We start from the raw sequence: 15,475 nt of genomic DNA, 5'->3' as shown, positions 1-15,475 counted from the left end.
TCACACCTTAATATTGTCAGTGTTACAAACTTGAACAAACATTAAAAAGATTGATTCAGTTCAATTCCGTTTCACACTCAGTTTCACACGCCATTCATTTGAATGGGTGAGTTCAAATGAATGGTACACTTACCCATTTGAATAGGTAAGTGCATCCAAACCTTTGACTGGGACTGGATTAATGTCTGATCCAATAAACATTAATAAGGGAGCAACAGAAAAACAGGTGGAGCAACATTCTTGGCCTTTATGTTGGAGGATTGTTGGAGACACAGCGGCAAAACAGTTCACACGTGTGCTTATGTGAGTCAAACGATTCACACTTTGGTCAACAGCTGGAACTCTGTGACCCTAAAGGCTTGAAGATTGAGCTCAATGACTCGCAGGGCCACCTGCGACAAGCCAACCTCACAAGAGGTTACATAATAGGTTTATTCAGCACATATTTTTCAAATTCTTTTGAATTTTGGTTTGAAAGATTTCCTGCCTCTGTGCTTGTGGCAGCAGAGTTCAGTCACTCTGTTGGAGAAATTGTGCAGCAGATTAGTTGCAATTTCAACCACAACTGATCAAAAAAAGTTAAAAAGCCTGATATTCACACATTGCTGGATTTTATGTCTGTGAGGTTTCATTTAAAAATCGGACACATCTGATTTGACAAAAACTGCAGCTGCCATCTTGTTTTTAAAAATGGCAGCCATGAAAAAAAGAAAAACAACTGCATTTACAAAATTTCAGCATTGCAACAGGGCAAACAGGCTATACGTTAAAGTTCATCCAGCTGTGTTATGGGATGTTTCTGCATCTGGCACAGCCAATAGGCAAAAATTCAAAAGACCTGTAAGGGCCCTTAAATAATGCATGTTTGAAAGGACCTTTGAAAGATAAAAGCCTTTATTTTCTGAAAACGTTTTCCTTTCACATGTGTCTAAAACACACCTTCACCTGTGATCTGGTGACTGTTAAGATTTAATGCAACCTCTGTCTCAGTCAAATTACACTTTATAAATACATACTCACAATAAGCTAGAGCCACCCTGACTCAGATAAGCTCATATTCAAACACCTCTGGACAACATTTTGAAATCAAGCTGTGTCGCTACCTTACAATACAAAACACCTTGAAAAGACTGTTGTTATGAACTGGCATTATATATTATGTAAACAAAGGGAAGTTGAGTTGAGTTGCAATGGAAAGTGCTTGCTTCACATTGATAGCCTCAATATAATAATAATAATAATACAAGTTACTAAACTTTGTGACAGAGTCTGTCAAATTTAAAGATCGTAGGAAATTAAGCTGACAATTTATCTGCAAACAGTCAGTGTTTATTTAAACTTTTATATCTTTACTCCGGCTTAGCTGCCCGCTCTCTCTAACTTTGCTCTCTCGCTGTTCTCTGAATTTTGAATTCTACCATTTTTCACACACTCAAAGTTAGAGTTACAGATATATCTTAGAGCTCGGGCGGAAGCAGGAGAGATGCTTTATTGCAAACTATTATTGCAAAGTATTCCACCTCTTAAACCAGTGCCAAAACTTTGATTCTGTCCTGTAAATTTTCATGCAGTCCTCACCCTGCATGTTTAGAGCTGAGCTGCTCTTCAGTAATAATAATATAGTATTTTATTGAAAAACGGGCATAGATGAACTGAGTTTAGGGGTCTTGGTCCTGTTTTTACACGGATTTCAGTGAGTAATTAAAATATCACTGTCCGTCTGAGGCACACACAGTGATTTGCATGTAGTTTCTTTTGATTTTAAACCTCTCTCTACACAAAGTATTGAAATGTTAAAATGCAGCAGCCTCACGCACCCTGCAGACAAAACAAGGGTAATGAGTACATTTCCGCAAAAACCACTATCTGCATTAACATAAAGATGGCAAACGGACTGCGCGTGATCTGATAACGAGGAGTGTTTTTCTCTGGCGGTACAGCTGTTCTAACAGAGGAGTTCACCCTGTTAGAAAACCACGTTTATTTCGGTTCGGCTTCCTCTCATTTGTATTAACGTGCGTGAAACCTTCATTTATATTTTCTTCATGAAATATTGACAATAAGAGACATAGGCGTAGGAACCGTCTCCAATACTGGAGGCAGGCGCATTTGTACCACCCAAAAATTACACCGCGGAGGAGAAAAATACTTGATTTTGAAATCTTTAAGTCGCGTGCTTTTATTTTCAAGGCGCAACACAGAGTCATGTCACTGGGCTCCCCCCGCCCCCCTCTGAACGGCTCTGAGTGTTCGGGAGGCGGGAGACAGCAGCAGGAGTCAGAAATTCTGGAATGAGGTAAAACGGTCTGTCGGAACGTTGCCATGAACACAGCCGGCCCGAGGCATAGACGACATATGTTGCTGTCTAAGGCCCCCTGACCACCAGGACCCCTCCAAGCTCACATACATTTGTAATGAAACGTTTTTTTTTTTAAACATGCTAGTGCACTGGTAGCATTTATGTGTGCATTTGTAACAATTCTCTATGCATTGGTAACATTTATATGTGCATTTGTAACAATTATCTATGCACTGGTAACATTTGTGTGTGCATTTGCAACAATTATCTATGCACTGGTAACATTTGTGTGTGCATTTGCAACAATTATCTATGCACTGGTAACATTTGTGTGTGCATTTGCAACAATTATCTATGCGTTGGTAACATTTGTGTGTGCATTTCCAACAATTATCTATGCATTGGTAACAGTTATATGTGCATTTGTAACAATTATCTATGCACTGGTAACATTTGTGTGTGCATTTGTAACAACCATCTATGCACTGGTAACATTTATGTGTGCCTGACTCTTAGTCTTGTCCATCCTAATTGGGAAAATCAAAAACCTGTTTTATTTGTTACTGTCTATCGTCCACCTGGTCCTTACTCAGAGTTTCTGTCTGATTTCTCAGACTTTTTATCTGATTTAGCGCTCAGTTCAGATAAAATAATTATAGTGGGTGATTTTAACATCCATGTAGATGCTGAAAATGACAGCCTCAACACTGCATTTAATCTACTGTTAGATTCAGTTGGCTTCTCTCAAAATGTAAAGGAGCCCACCCACCACTTTAATCATACTCTGGATCTTGTCCTGACATATGGCATAGAAACTGAAGACTTAACAGTATTCCCTGAAAGCCCCCTCCTGTCTGATCATTTTTTAGTAACATTTTCATTAATGGATTGCACAGCAGTGGGGAATAAGTTTTATTACAGTAGAAGTCTTTGTGAAAGTGCTGTAACTAAGTTTAAGGATCTAATTCCTTCATTATTGTGCTCTTCAGTGCCATTTGCCAACAAAGTGCAGAGCAGTTACCTAAACTCTGCTCCCAGTGAGGTCGATTATCTCCTCAATAGTTTTACATCCTCACTGCGTACGACTTTGGATACTGTGGCTCCTCTGAAAAGGAAAGCTTCAAATCAGAAGTGCCTGACTCCGTGGTATCATTCACAAACGTGCAGGTTAAAGCAGATAACCCGTAAGCTGGAGAGGGAATGGCGTCTCACTAAATTAGAAGATGCTCATTTAGCCTGGAAAAAGAGTTTGTTGCTCTATAAAAAAAAGCCCTCCGTAAAGCTAGGACATCTTACTATTCATCATTAATTGAAGAAAATAAGAACAACCCCAGGTTTGTTTTCAGCACTGTAGCCAGGCTGACAAAGAGTCAGAGCTCTGCAGAGCCGAGTATTCCTTTCACTTTAACTAGTAGTGACTTCATGGATTTCTTTACAAATCAAATTTTAGACATTAGAGAAAAATTGATTCATAACCATCTCAAAGATTTATCTTCATGTTCGGCTGCTTTCAGCACTGCTGGTATTTGTTTAGGCTCTTTGGCTCCAATTGATCTTTCAGAGTTAACTTCAATAGTTGCTTCCTCCAAACCAGCAACATGTTTATTAGATCCCATTCCTACTAGACTGTTCAAAGAAGTCTTTCCCATTATTGATGCTTATGTAGAAAGAAAGTAAAAGATTAAATAGCATTTTTTTTTATGCTTTGCTCAGAGTATTTATGAATCTGTCAGGTTTCCAGTGTGTGTCCCTCCCAGTAGTAAACTCATTCCTACGCCGCTGATGAGAGAACCCTCTGGAAGTTTTGCAAAGGTGTGATAATCAAATGAGGGACAGTCTGATGTATATTTAAAGTACTGGATAAACAGAAATGTACAAATAATTCACTGCAGTTTTCAGAGCCTTCATTTGGTACAAAGTCCTTTACTGCGTAGCTGATCACGTCTTGTAGAAAACAGTCGTACATGTTTATTTTATTATTACTGACTGTGTGCTGTGTAGGGGTTTCCATATTCCTCAAACATTGTAACCATCGCGTAGCCCATTTTATCCAAATGGAAGGGATTGATCACAGTGTTGTGTAGATTTTTGAACATTTCTCCTGGATCACTGCTCACTGTGTCTGCTTGGTTTTGTTTGTAGAGGTGCATGCAAACTGACCAGGAGCTCACACAATTACATTTGAGGGCTTTAACGTGAGCCAGGGAGATCATGGTGTACATCTTACACCCTTCATATTAATCTAGCTACAGTTCCTTTTAAAGTATGCCAAGTAATGTCTGGAAGAATAAAAAATAATGTTCCCTGGTCCTTTGCAATTAAGTAAAGACATAACTGAAGATGAACAGATAAATGAGAGCATTTATAAGCACCTGTGTGGAAACATTAGCAGTTTATAGATCATCCAGCAGATGGCACCATTACATTTAGAACTCTGACTCACAGGTTTACAAAGAAGAAGCACATTTATTCAAGCATAGTTTCTCATCTTTCCACTTGAGGGCTGTCAATGCGGGACCTGAAGCACAGTCATTATGGGTTAGGGCATTTAAAGTATCCTGAACTTAAATCTTTAGGATAGCTTTGCAGAGCTGATGATCAAAGTCTAACTTCCAGGGGGGAAAGAAGCTTTTTTAAAACCTTTTTTTGGGTCATAGTGGTAATAGTTGACTGGTGATTTCATGCAGTTTTTTATGCCAGTGCCAGAAGCCTCTTCTCAGTGATGCAAAAAAAAAAATCAGATCCTTAGTTGGAGGCTCTGAGCTCAGAAATTAACATTTCCTTAGCATCAAAATACAACTCGAGGCTTAAACTCTTCATCGGCTAAGATCCATTTCATTTGGAAGGCACCTGTTGTTAAACCAAAGTGTTCTTCTAAGTATTCTTGGGGCCGACCAGCAGGGGTACTTATGACAAGGTAGCAGGGAAGGCTTTGTGAAGAAGACAGCAAACCTGACGCAGCCGGGTGTAAAGTGATCAAATGCATTGTTGAGTAGACAGGCCTGATAATCGTACCACTTTAACATGAGGACTGAACTGGACCTCTGTGCTGGGGTGTCACCACAACAGGAGGCATTTCTGAGTTGCAAGACCTGCTTCTAGAAGGACTTTGGTAAAAGTGTTCAAATGTTCACAGTAACTTGTACTGAAAGTACTCATTATGAAGGAAATGGACTAAGCAGTATTCTACTGTTGCAGTAGATCGATCTGGAACTACCTTTTATTATTTTTATATATTATGTAGTTTTGATCACTTGTTTCCAAACTAATGGTTGGGCCCCTCCAAGGGGTCACAATATAAATTGCTCATTTCCAGCACAGGTGCTCCAACCACCTGTTGCTCTGAGCTGCATGCTGCAGATGACCGTGTTAGAGACATCCAGTCTTACAACATCACCCAGAGACGAGAGGTGAAAAAAACTATAACTGTCTGCTTGTAGAGGTGCAAGTAAGCAGAGCAGGAAGTCTGTGTAAAAGTATCCCTGTTTGGCTCACATGGAAAATGGATGGATGGAAGTTTAGAGAGGAAATGCTTGTTTAGTGGAGCTGCTAACAACACACACATCTGAAACATCACAAGGAGTCCAACCAGACAGCCAGAAACTACTGACTTACTTCAGCTACATTTTCTAAATCTTTGCCTGATTTACTTGAGTTTGTTTACATGTTATACTTAACAAAAAAATTTAATATCAGGATTACTGAAAACAGGAAACAAAAAAATCTTTCTGCATTCTGAGATATCTAAAAAAAAATGTTCCCTGGAAAATTAATAATGCAACAGATTTCACAGAAGCCTGAGGAACAAAACCAAACTTAATTCACTGTTAAATATGAACAGACCTCTCTGAATAGCCATGGGTTGTGGTTTCAATCTGTTTATTCAAGATTTTCATATATTCATGCCCATTTCCCACTTCCTGCTACATTAACAACAGCATCTATCAGTGCTCAGCATGCATTCATTTACATGCAACATTTTTTCTTTTTTCTTTTATAAAAAAATATCTCAAAATTATAAAATATGAATCAATTTCTTTTTAAAAAAATGCTTACATTTAGACAGAATTATAACTGTTGAGTCACTAACTCAAAGCAAGTAAATATAAAATATGAGGTAATGAATGCAGTCCGAGCAGCTTCGGGTCACAGTGTTGCTCGCAGTCCCATCGCAGAGGGAAGCACAGCAACACCCGTGGAAAGAAGGAAAGTGCATTCAGTCCACTCAGTACATAAGTGGCCGGCTCATGTCCAGATCCGGGATTTTCCATTTCAGCTGGAAGCCTTTATCATAGAGTTCGTAGAGGACCTTCATCACGTAATTATTCCCACTTCCAAAAAAAAGGTCCAGGTACTTCTCGTAAAGCTGCAGCGCAGTGCATGCGTCCTCTGTGCTGTCATGGGTTTCCCTCTGGATGTTGAGGCCTGTGGACATGATGAAGAAAACCATCAGGAATGACAACATTTAAACTTTCCAGCTTCAGATCACTTTATGTTTCCTTTCTTTATTCTCTCATTTTGTTCTATGTTTTATGTTATCTGATTATTGTAGATGTACAGCACTTTGGTCACCAGCTGTGCTTCCTTTGATGCTTTGTTTGGTTTTGGTTTTGATAGTAAGTTCTACATTTTCATCTTGACTTACCGAGAAAATACCAAGCAAGAAATTTCAGAGAAATCATCCTCTTGTGGGGCAAACGGAAGAGCTGGACAGTGTCGACAACTTGATCTTTGGGAACCTTAAAGACAAAATAGAAAAAAGCATTAAAATCACGGTTTCTCTATGAGAAAGTCACCTGCAAGGTGACTGAATTTTCCTTCAGAGAACTTTAAACCATACACACTAATGTGAGTTGAAGATGTGCAGAATTAACATACCATTAAATTAATGACACGAAAGTCATTCTGAAGGCCGTGACCGATGAAGCAAACTCCTGAGTCGATGAGGAAGCGCAGCTTTAGGTAGGTTGACTTCAGAGTGGTCAGATGCTTAGAGGATATTTTGGCGTCCAGGTCTCCAGGTCTGATACCAGAATATTGTGTCAAATAGTCGACCACCTGGAAAAGGACAGACACACAAGTATTAGCAGATTAAAATGAGCAAATGCATCCTTTGAAAATCATATTTTGGTGTTTTCCCTGTGCAGCTTCTCACCTGCTCCTGAGTGGAAATGTAGTCATCGATGAAGGGAATCCCCTTGTTGGGTCCCTGAACCCTCACACAGGTGATCCTGGCCACAGACATGTAACTGGGCTTAATGGTGGACTTGGTGCCGTCACTGCGCAGCTCTGTTTCCTCCTGCGGATGAACACATTCAGGGGTCGAGTTTGGTTACGATGCATTAATGCAAACAGATTAGTTTATATATAGTTTATAGCCAGACTTACCTGACGGAGCATTACAAACTCAGCATCCAGCCCCACCAGGTCACCATCCTGCAGCATCTCATTGTCCATGAGGGGCATGAAAGTGGCATCTGTCTTCCTCTGAGTCAGCGATGCCTCTGTGTGCATCACGCTAGCATCTACGGGCCTTTTAACTGAGACAAAGAGCAGAGAGTGAGCAGGTACATCAATGCACAGAAAGTAAAATCCTTCCGGTTTAATGTGCTGAAACTTACTGTGGAGGTCGTATTTGGTGTGGTAGTTCCTCTTGGTGTAATACAGGATAGCTGGAACTTTCCAGCTCACATCAAACTGTACAGCCTCAGTCTGTGCCAAGAAAAACAAAAACAAGAAATACCTTCACATGACTGCACGTTAACATCAGGATGAATAAACAATCAATAAGATCCTTATTGTGGATCCTTCAGCTTTTCATTAACTTTAGCACGTACAGACAATCAATAAGATCTTTACCTTATCAATGGGTTCGACGAGGAAGTCATTGAAGAGATACCACTGCTGTTGAGCGACGCCCTGAAACAATCAGATCATTTTAAATGTTAAAATTTAAACTTTTCAGAAGTGAGTTTATCTCACACTGTGATTTCTTATTTGAGCCTCACTCACCACTTTTCTTTGATGGTAGGTCTCGCCCACTTTGATGTGTGCAACCAGATTTCCAGCCTTGCCATCCAGGATGTGTGGCACTGTCACCACCAAGTCATACAGAGAAGCTCCCTCCCCTTCTTCAGCAGCACTTAACTAGTCACACAAGTACAGGATAAGATCAATATTATTTATGCAAAATTTGGGAAATTCATGTGTTAAAGCAGCCACACATAAAAGCCAAAACCAGTTTAATTAGGGCAATCTTAACTTGATGATATAATTCTTTTTTTTTTTGGTTTAACTGCAAAGATGATCTGGAAACATTTAAATCTTAAATCTAAAGTCCTCACCTCCTCACTCTCAGGCCAGCTCATGATCTCTAGTTCCTGATTTTTGCTGATGGACATCTTAAGAGTGGCAGGGATCCAGACATGACGCTGATCCTCTGCCTGAGTGCCACACCCGATGCCCCCCATGCTGGAGGCCTCCATTGCTGCTTTCTGCATGGCCTTATTGAAAGCATACTGTAAAAACAGAAACACAAATAATGATGTAACTAAGTAACAGGTCGGTCATTAGTTTGTTTTTTAAGTTGTGCTTAAAGTGAATCAGTCACTTACCTCGGCCTGAACCTTCCAGAATTCAGCCTCTTTGGCGCTGTTCACCTCACAGTTTAAGGCCAGAACGTCTGGTAGATGTCGAATGCTGCGGGTGTGCACCTATGGTGTAACACAAAGAAATAATCACACACAGAACAGGTAATAATCTATCATTTATTATCATTTATTGATGAGCTGATTGTGTGTAAATAAAAGCTGTAACTCACTGTGGGCTGATAATTCTCACAGTTGTCACACCATGCCTGACTGCTCTGCTCCAGGCAGATGCTTTTCTTCAGGATCTCAGCAAAGTCGTACTCCTTTATTGTTTCTGCTGCAGAGTGTCAAAGTAAAATGAACATCAGTACATGCACCAGTATATTCAGATTCACATTTAAAGCTTCAAAGACAGAATATTTAAGTACAGAACAATTCAAAACGTTTATGAAGCATCACTGGGCTGGTTTATTTATAGGAATAAAGAGCACAATTATCCATGCTCTCAGTGCTCTCAAACTCACCTTGAGAGTTGTGCTCAGGGTAACGCATGTTGAACAGCAACGTGAGGGGGGAGCGGACCGTTTCTTTGCCACAGACACACAAACTTCTGTTCTCAACTTCAGAACCAAACAGCTTTCCAATGACAGACTCGCTCTCCTGCTCCTGCGTCTCCTGGTGGAGCTGCAAGAGGATGAAGCGATTCCATCTCTGGATTAAGCGACCTATTTTAGCTTTTCCTGTCCTCTCCTCGTGGTTTGAAAGGATCAGGCCCAGTGCCTTGGCGTCGGGGATGTTTCGAAATGCTCGGAGGACGTTTCTGGCCTGAGGGAAGAAGACAGAAAAGGTTACTCTGGGAAATCTCCACGGAGGATTATTGTTCAGTTACAATAAAAGAAGGATTCAATTTAAGGGCCGCCCTGCCCAATGGATTGAAAAGTTATGTCAGAAATAAAAACAAAAACAAGAACAGTACCTGACATGGATCTCCTCCTGAAAAATCAAACATGTGGAAGAGGAAGCCAAGCTCGCAGGCCAGACAAAACTCCTTCTGGCACAAATGATTCTGCACAAGACACCGAATCGGCTCCAGGAAATATAACACCTGACGTGCAGACACAAAAACCACACAAGTTAGACACATTGCTTCATTTTAAAGAAATCACCAAATACACTGGGAGTCTCCAGCTTCTTACTTGGATCATGGAGTTACAGTAAGCACTGGGAATGTCTGGCTCCAGGCCAGCAAACATGGTCTGGTTGTAACTGCTGAAGTTGAAGCCCTCCAGTCCACGTTTAGAGTATTTAATCGCGACCTGAAACAGAACAAAGACATCTTCATTACATGTTCTGGAAATCAGAGCTTAAAGCAACACCTAAACCTGAATGTCACAATTGTATATCTTTATGAAACCCATTAAATGACATTAAGCAAGTCCAACCTTTCTGTACTTTTTGGGGACAACGTGGAGAGACTCTTCATCACTCTCTGTTGGGGATTCAGGGACTTGGTTGTTATAAAAATAATAAGCAGGCGTCTGATTTATATTATGTTGAACCTGAAACCAAAACACAGAAAAAAAAAGTTCAATACAGATTTGTTAAACTTGTCTTCAGAGCATTTAAAATGTTGGGATTTTGTAAAAAAAATAAAAGAAAAGAACAATTTAAAGTGGCATCATTGTAAGTTTTTGACATGCCTGTTTCCAGGGGCAGATGCAAGGATTTTCCACATAACTGTTGAAGCCAACAGTTTCCACTGCGTGCAGGATTTGTGGGTCCCTCGCAGGAGTCCATCTGCGCCTGTCTGACAGCAGAGGCCCGGTGCTGGTCAGCGGCATACAGAAGGGCTGCAGTTCATGATTCTGGAGGAAGTTTGGGTTCAGGTGTGGGTTCGTGGAGGCCTCAAGCCCCTCAGGAGTCCACTCCTGAAGCCACTCAGGAGACCAGTTCATTGCACTCCCCAGATCTGCATCCATAGTACTGTGAAGGCTGGCGCAGTATTCACTCATTCCAGATATGAAATTTCAAAAATCGTCTTGGGTTCAGCTAAAATGCTGCAGAGGAACAGCAACTTCTGGAAATAGTAATACTTGCAGCTTCAATCCTGAGCACTTGAAATGAAGGTAACTGGACTTCTTCAGTTCTAAAAACCTGATGGGGAGAGCCAGGTATTTAACCTCTACTGGGGTTGGAGGTGGTCCTTAGAGTCAACGAGCCTCCCCCCGTCTGCAAGTCACTGGGGTCATCAGTTTCAGGGTGATAATCAAGGTGAGGGTGATTGGGGTCATACGAAAACAGGTGTGAATTCTTTGGAAGACCTGGACAATAAGGTTCGAATGGGGGGGAGTGGGAGGGGGTTGAGCCGGCAGCAGTTTTTGCCGGGGTTCCTGGATCTGAAGATGTCTGAGATGCAAATGTTTCATTCGCAAAGCCTTTTACAACTCCCCCGTTAACCCAACACGTATTTGTGTGACTAAAACAAATGAAAAACAAATTAATTCCAACAACTGAAACATGATTTTAACACTTGTCCTAAGTACAAAGTGGTTTATGTAATAGACCAGCTATGACAATTTTGTGATAGCAACAAAATTAAAGATTTTCCCTTATGAGGTGAGGAAATAAACCCTGTATATTTATACTGTTCCAGGTCCTTATGTCCCAATCAGCTTTAATTCACCCTTTAATATTATCAGTGTTGAAAGTTGAAGAAACACAAGAAAGATCCTCAGAAAAAAAACAGAAGAACAGGTGGAACAACATTCTCGGCCCAGATGTGGCAGGATTGTTGGAGACGTGGTGGGGCAACGTCTCCTGGGCTCATGTGACCCTAATGATTCACACCTTCATTAACATGGAGACTAAGCTCAATGACTCTCAGGGACAAATGAAAGCAGGCAACCACAATAGAGGTCATCCGAGAGCTTTGATTTAAATAACACACCTGATCTGAGCAAAATGCAGCCGCCATTTTGTTTTTTGAAAATGGCTGCCATTGGAGAGGGGGGGGGGGGGGGGGGGGGGGGGGGCATACACTGGTTGATGATTCATATTTATCAATGCAATATTGAAAAAAAAATGTTTGTGAAATACAAAACTATGAAGGATTTAACACCCACCATCTTTGAAAACCCATTTAGGGGAAGGCTTAGCTTCATCCAGCTGGTTTATGGGATGTTTGCACATTTGGCACAACCAAAAGGCAAAAACTCAGAAGAACTCTAAGGGTCCTCAAATAATGCATGTTTGAGAGGACCTTTGCTCACATTACACAGACAACTTTTATGCGTACATATAAAAGTGCACGTGGACAGAATTGTTCAAGAATTCAATGTCAAACGGACCACTGGAGTCAAAGATCCACCCAACTCACACAGACTTGGTCCTGTTATGTTTAGCTGCAGCTGAATGACAACAAAAAGTTGCAAAATTCAACATTACATGTCCTGAGAAAAGCTGTTTTTTTTTTATCAAAAGGTCATAAATTTGTCCGTGTTATTATCACACAAACCACTGATGGAAACAAGAATATGATTAAAGTAGGAAAGGTGCGTGTAGTTATACGTTTCCAGTGAACCTAATGTCCCAATCACCTTTAATTCATCCTTTAATATTTTTAATTTATTTTAAATTTATTTTGCCAGGAAAATCCCACTGAGATTTAAAATACGAGGGAGTCCTGGCCAAGCCTAACACTGTCTAACATTGAGTTACCAAGAAACACAGAAAAGGTCCTCAGGCTTTAATCATGGAGAAACAAAAGGACAACTGTAACAGCATTGTTGTGGCAGGATTATCGGAGACGGAGCGGGGCAACGTCTCATAAATAATTCACACCTGGGATTATGTGACCCTAATGAGTCACACCTTGATTAACAGCCTGAAACCTGTGAGTCCCAAAGAAATGAAGATTTAAGACTCTCAGGGACACATGAAAGCAGGCTGAGAGCTTTGATTTAAATAATCTGACCTGATCTGAGCAAAAGTGCAGCCGCCATCATGTTTTTAAAAATGGCTGCCAATCCTCAGAGATTAATCAGAGAGAAACAGAAGAACAATTGTAAAAGCATTCATGTCCCATGTGTGGCAGGATTGTCGGAGACCAGGTGGGACAAATAAATCCCACCTGGGATTATCTGACCCTAACTACTCACACCTAGATTAACAACCTAAAACCTGTGACCTTAAAGACTGGAAGACTGAGAAGGTCAACAACTACCAAGATCACCTACAAGTAGACAACCCCACTAAGTTTAAATAATAAAAAATACTTTATTCATCCCACGTTAGGGGAATTCTTTTCTCACAGCAGTTAAAGCGACTATAGAGGTATTATAAAGAGTTATTGCATGTTTCTGTCCTAGTTGAGCTGCTTCTGCACAGTAAGTGGTGCAGACAGTGGTCAGGATTTATGACAAACATCTGTCAAATTTACGAGAAAAAAGCAGCAAATTTATGAGAAAAAAAACAGAAAAATAAAATCCAAAAAGATGTTTTTTTAATTAAGTCGTTGATTTATGTTGGAAAGAAATTCAAAGATTGAAGCTGCTGGGATCAATAACTGAATAATTAGTAAGTATAATTATTAGAACACCAACAAATTACAAGTTTGTTTCCATTAAAAGTAATCATCATCTGACCTGAACTAACAGCACTGGTCTCCATGTGCAGCTGGCTGCGAGACTAGTGTGTAAGGACCATCTACAAAAACACCCAAAAACACAAAACATACATATTCAGCAAGAACTGTGGTCACAACTGTGCCAAAATTCAGGGGCTCTCCACTGTGTTTGGCACAAAGCATCGAAGGAAATATTTATGGAGTCACTTCCTTAAATTTGGTTATGGCGCTTCATCATAGTCTCTGTAGTCCATTACTGTAAATTCAAATTTTTAAAAAAGGCAGGAGAAAAGTGAGTTATGAGGAAATACTAAATAAAATGTTCACTCCATGCAGCAGGAACTTATTTAATAATTTAATAAAAAAAAATACCCCCAAATTATCCAGAAGTACATTTTTTATTTTGCATGGTAGTCTGATCAACATGATTCCCCTGATATGTAAAGTGATTTGGGGGAAATGAATATATAATGATTTTTTTTTTTCATTGTTGCACTTTGTAAACAGTCCCTGCACATTAGTTTCACAGCCAGCGTTGGCCCGGGTGGAGCGGGTGTGGTTTTAATGGAAATACGGTTGTAGTTTGTAGTCTGTGTAGCGGGAAATTTGTGTTTCATCTCACTTAACCTCTATGTACTGTTGGTACATTATTGCACTGGCGAGTTCAGACCCTTTTAGAGATGCTCAAGCACCCCTAAATTTCACCTTAGCATCCTCAAAAATAACTAGAAATAATAATGCATTGTCATAATTATTATCTTCTGAAGTTAGAATGAAGCCAGGTTTTAATGTCTAGTGTTCTTGATGTCTCTTACCAGTTTACTTCTCCTCCAGGTGTATGGAGTGGCAGTCGGATTTTTCAGTGTCTTTCAGATTTTTCAGTGGCATCTATGCGGTTAAGAGACTGAAACAAAGTTTCTTCTCTAATCTGCTTTGCTATTTTTTCTTTAACTTAGTTTGGAAAATTCAGGTCAATGTGATCGAGTCTTTAGTCATCAAACCTGAGGCAAAAGAAAGGAAAGGCACAGTATGGGTGACATTATGACTGGGGGCCAAGCCCCTCTAAAGGTTTGATCCTAGAATTGCTCTTGCATAATTGTAGCTTTCTTGTACCCAGCTGCTAATTTTTCAGTGGCTCTAATACACCATCATACAGTTTGTAATCCTGACTGCGTGTGTTTGGTTTTATTAGTAGAGGCGCAGCCAGATGAACAGATAAACGAGAACATTTAAAAACACCTGTGTGGAAACCTAAAGACTGGACAGATCATTCAGCAGGGGGCACTATTACATTTAGAATCATTAAAATGTGATTCAGAGAGCTTCACTAAGAGGAAGCGCATCTTTTCAAGTACTCGTGTAGCTGCTGCAAGGCTGAAGGTGGGCTCCGATCAGCCCTGCCTGGGTCACCTGGGTGAGGGTGTGTGTTTAAAAACCTGGGATACCCACTGACCCCAGGTAGCATCACTGATGAGCAGCCCTTGCTCAGCATCAAGAGATGTTTCATCTACAAATATAAGTCGAGGGTTATGAATACATCCTGAAGTGAAATCTTTGTGAGAATCCTCCAACAGAAATTATGGCGGTAGACTTGTGGGGAGAAAAAGCTTTTTAAAAACTAACTTTGGGCTAAAGTCAACAGACCCATGTTTTTAACTCATTGTCAACTCATTGTCATTCTGCACACAACAAAATGATAGTTCCAGATCACTCATCCAGACGAGCACCTGCAGTCATGCAGCCAGAGACTGGCACTACCGTTAGGCAATGTGGTTTAAGTGTCTTGCCCAAGAACACAGCACAGCGCAGGGACAGGAGCAACCCTCCGGCTGCAAGGCGAGCGCCTACCCACTGTGCCACTGTCACTGTCTTAAAGGTCAGATCCTAAGTCAGTTTCTGACTCTTTACTAGATTCAAACACATACATCCTTAGTGCAAAACTTGTTTCTAGAAGGACTTTTA

The 15,475-nt window shown here is 40.5% G+C and overlaps 1 protein-coding gene across 1 annotated transcript; it reads right to left on the bottom strand.

Moving 5' to 3' along the window:
* Positions 1-6,524: 6,524 nt before the first annotated feature.
* On the bottom strand, positions 6,525-10,868 carry LOC115783335 (PAN2-PAN3 deadenylation complex catalytic subunit PAN2-like). The gene is made up of 16 exons (XM_030734118.1): positions 10,590-10,868; positions 10,332-10,448; positions 10,086-10,205; positions 9,866-9,994; positions 9,414-9,714; positions 9,120-9,226; positions 8,914-9,012; positions 8,644-8,817; positions 8,312-8,446; positions 8,159-8,218; positions 7,921-8,011; positions 7,688-7,839; positions 7,455-7,598; positions 7,178-7,357; positions 6,945-7,038; positions 6,525-6,724 (listed from the first exon to the last, which is right to left on the bottom strand). The coding sequence occupies exons 1-16, from the start codon at positions 10,866-10,868 to the stop codon at positions 6,525-6,527; spliced, it is 2,382 nt and encodes a 793-aa protein (XP_030589978.1).
* Between the last annotated feature and the right edge of the window lie 4,607 nt (positions 10,869-15,475).

Source organism: Archocentrus centrarchus, chromosome 7 (genome assembly GCF_007364275.1).
Source record: "Archocentrus centrarchus isolate MPI-CPG fArcCen1 chromosome 7, fArcCen1, whole genome shotgun sequence".
NCBI lineage: Eukaryota > Metazoa > Chordata > Actinopteri > Cichliformes > Cichlidae > Archocentrus > Archocentrus centrarchus.
This window is presented reverse-complemented; position numbering and strand designations above follow the sequence as displayed.

What these genes read in the sequence shown, in the direction of transcription:
- LOC115783335 (XM_030734118.1), bottom strand. Translation starts at nt 10,868, where the DNA reads ATGGATGCAGATCTGGGGAGTGCAATGAACTGGTCTCCTGAGTGGCTT. An exon ending in GTGAGAATTATCAGCCCACA is followed by an intron (nt 9,013 to 9,119) that starts GTGAGTTACAGC and finishes GTTACACCATAG; the next exon opens with GTGCACACCCGCAGCATTCG. An exon ending in TCTTGCTTGGTATTTTCTCG is followed by an intron (nt 6,725 to 6,944) that starts GTAAGTCAAGAT and finishes TCATGTCCACAG; the next exon opens with GCCTCAACATCCAGAGGGAA.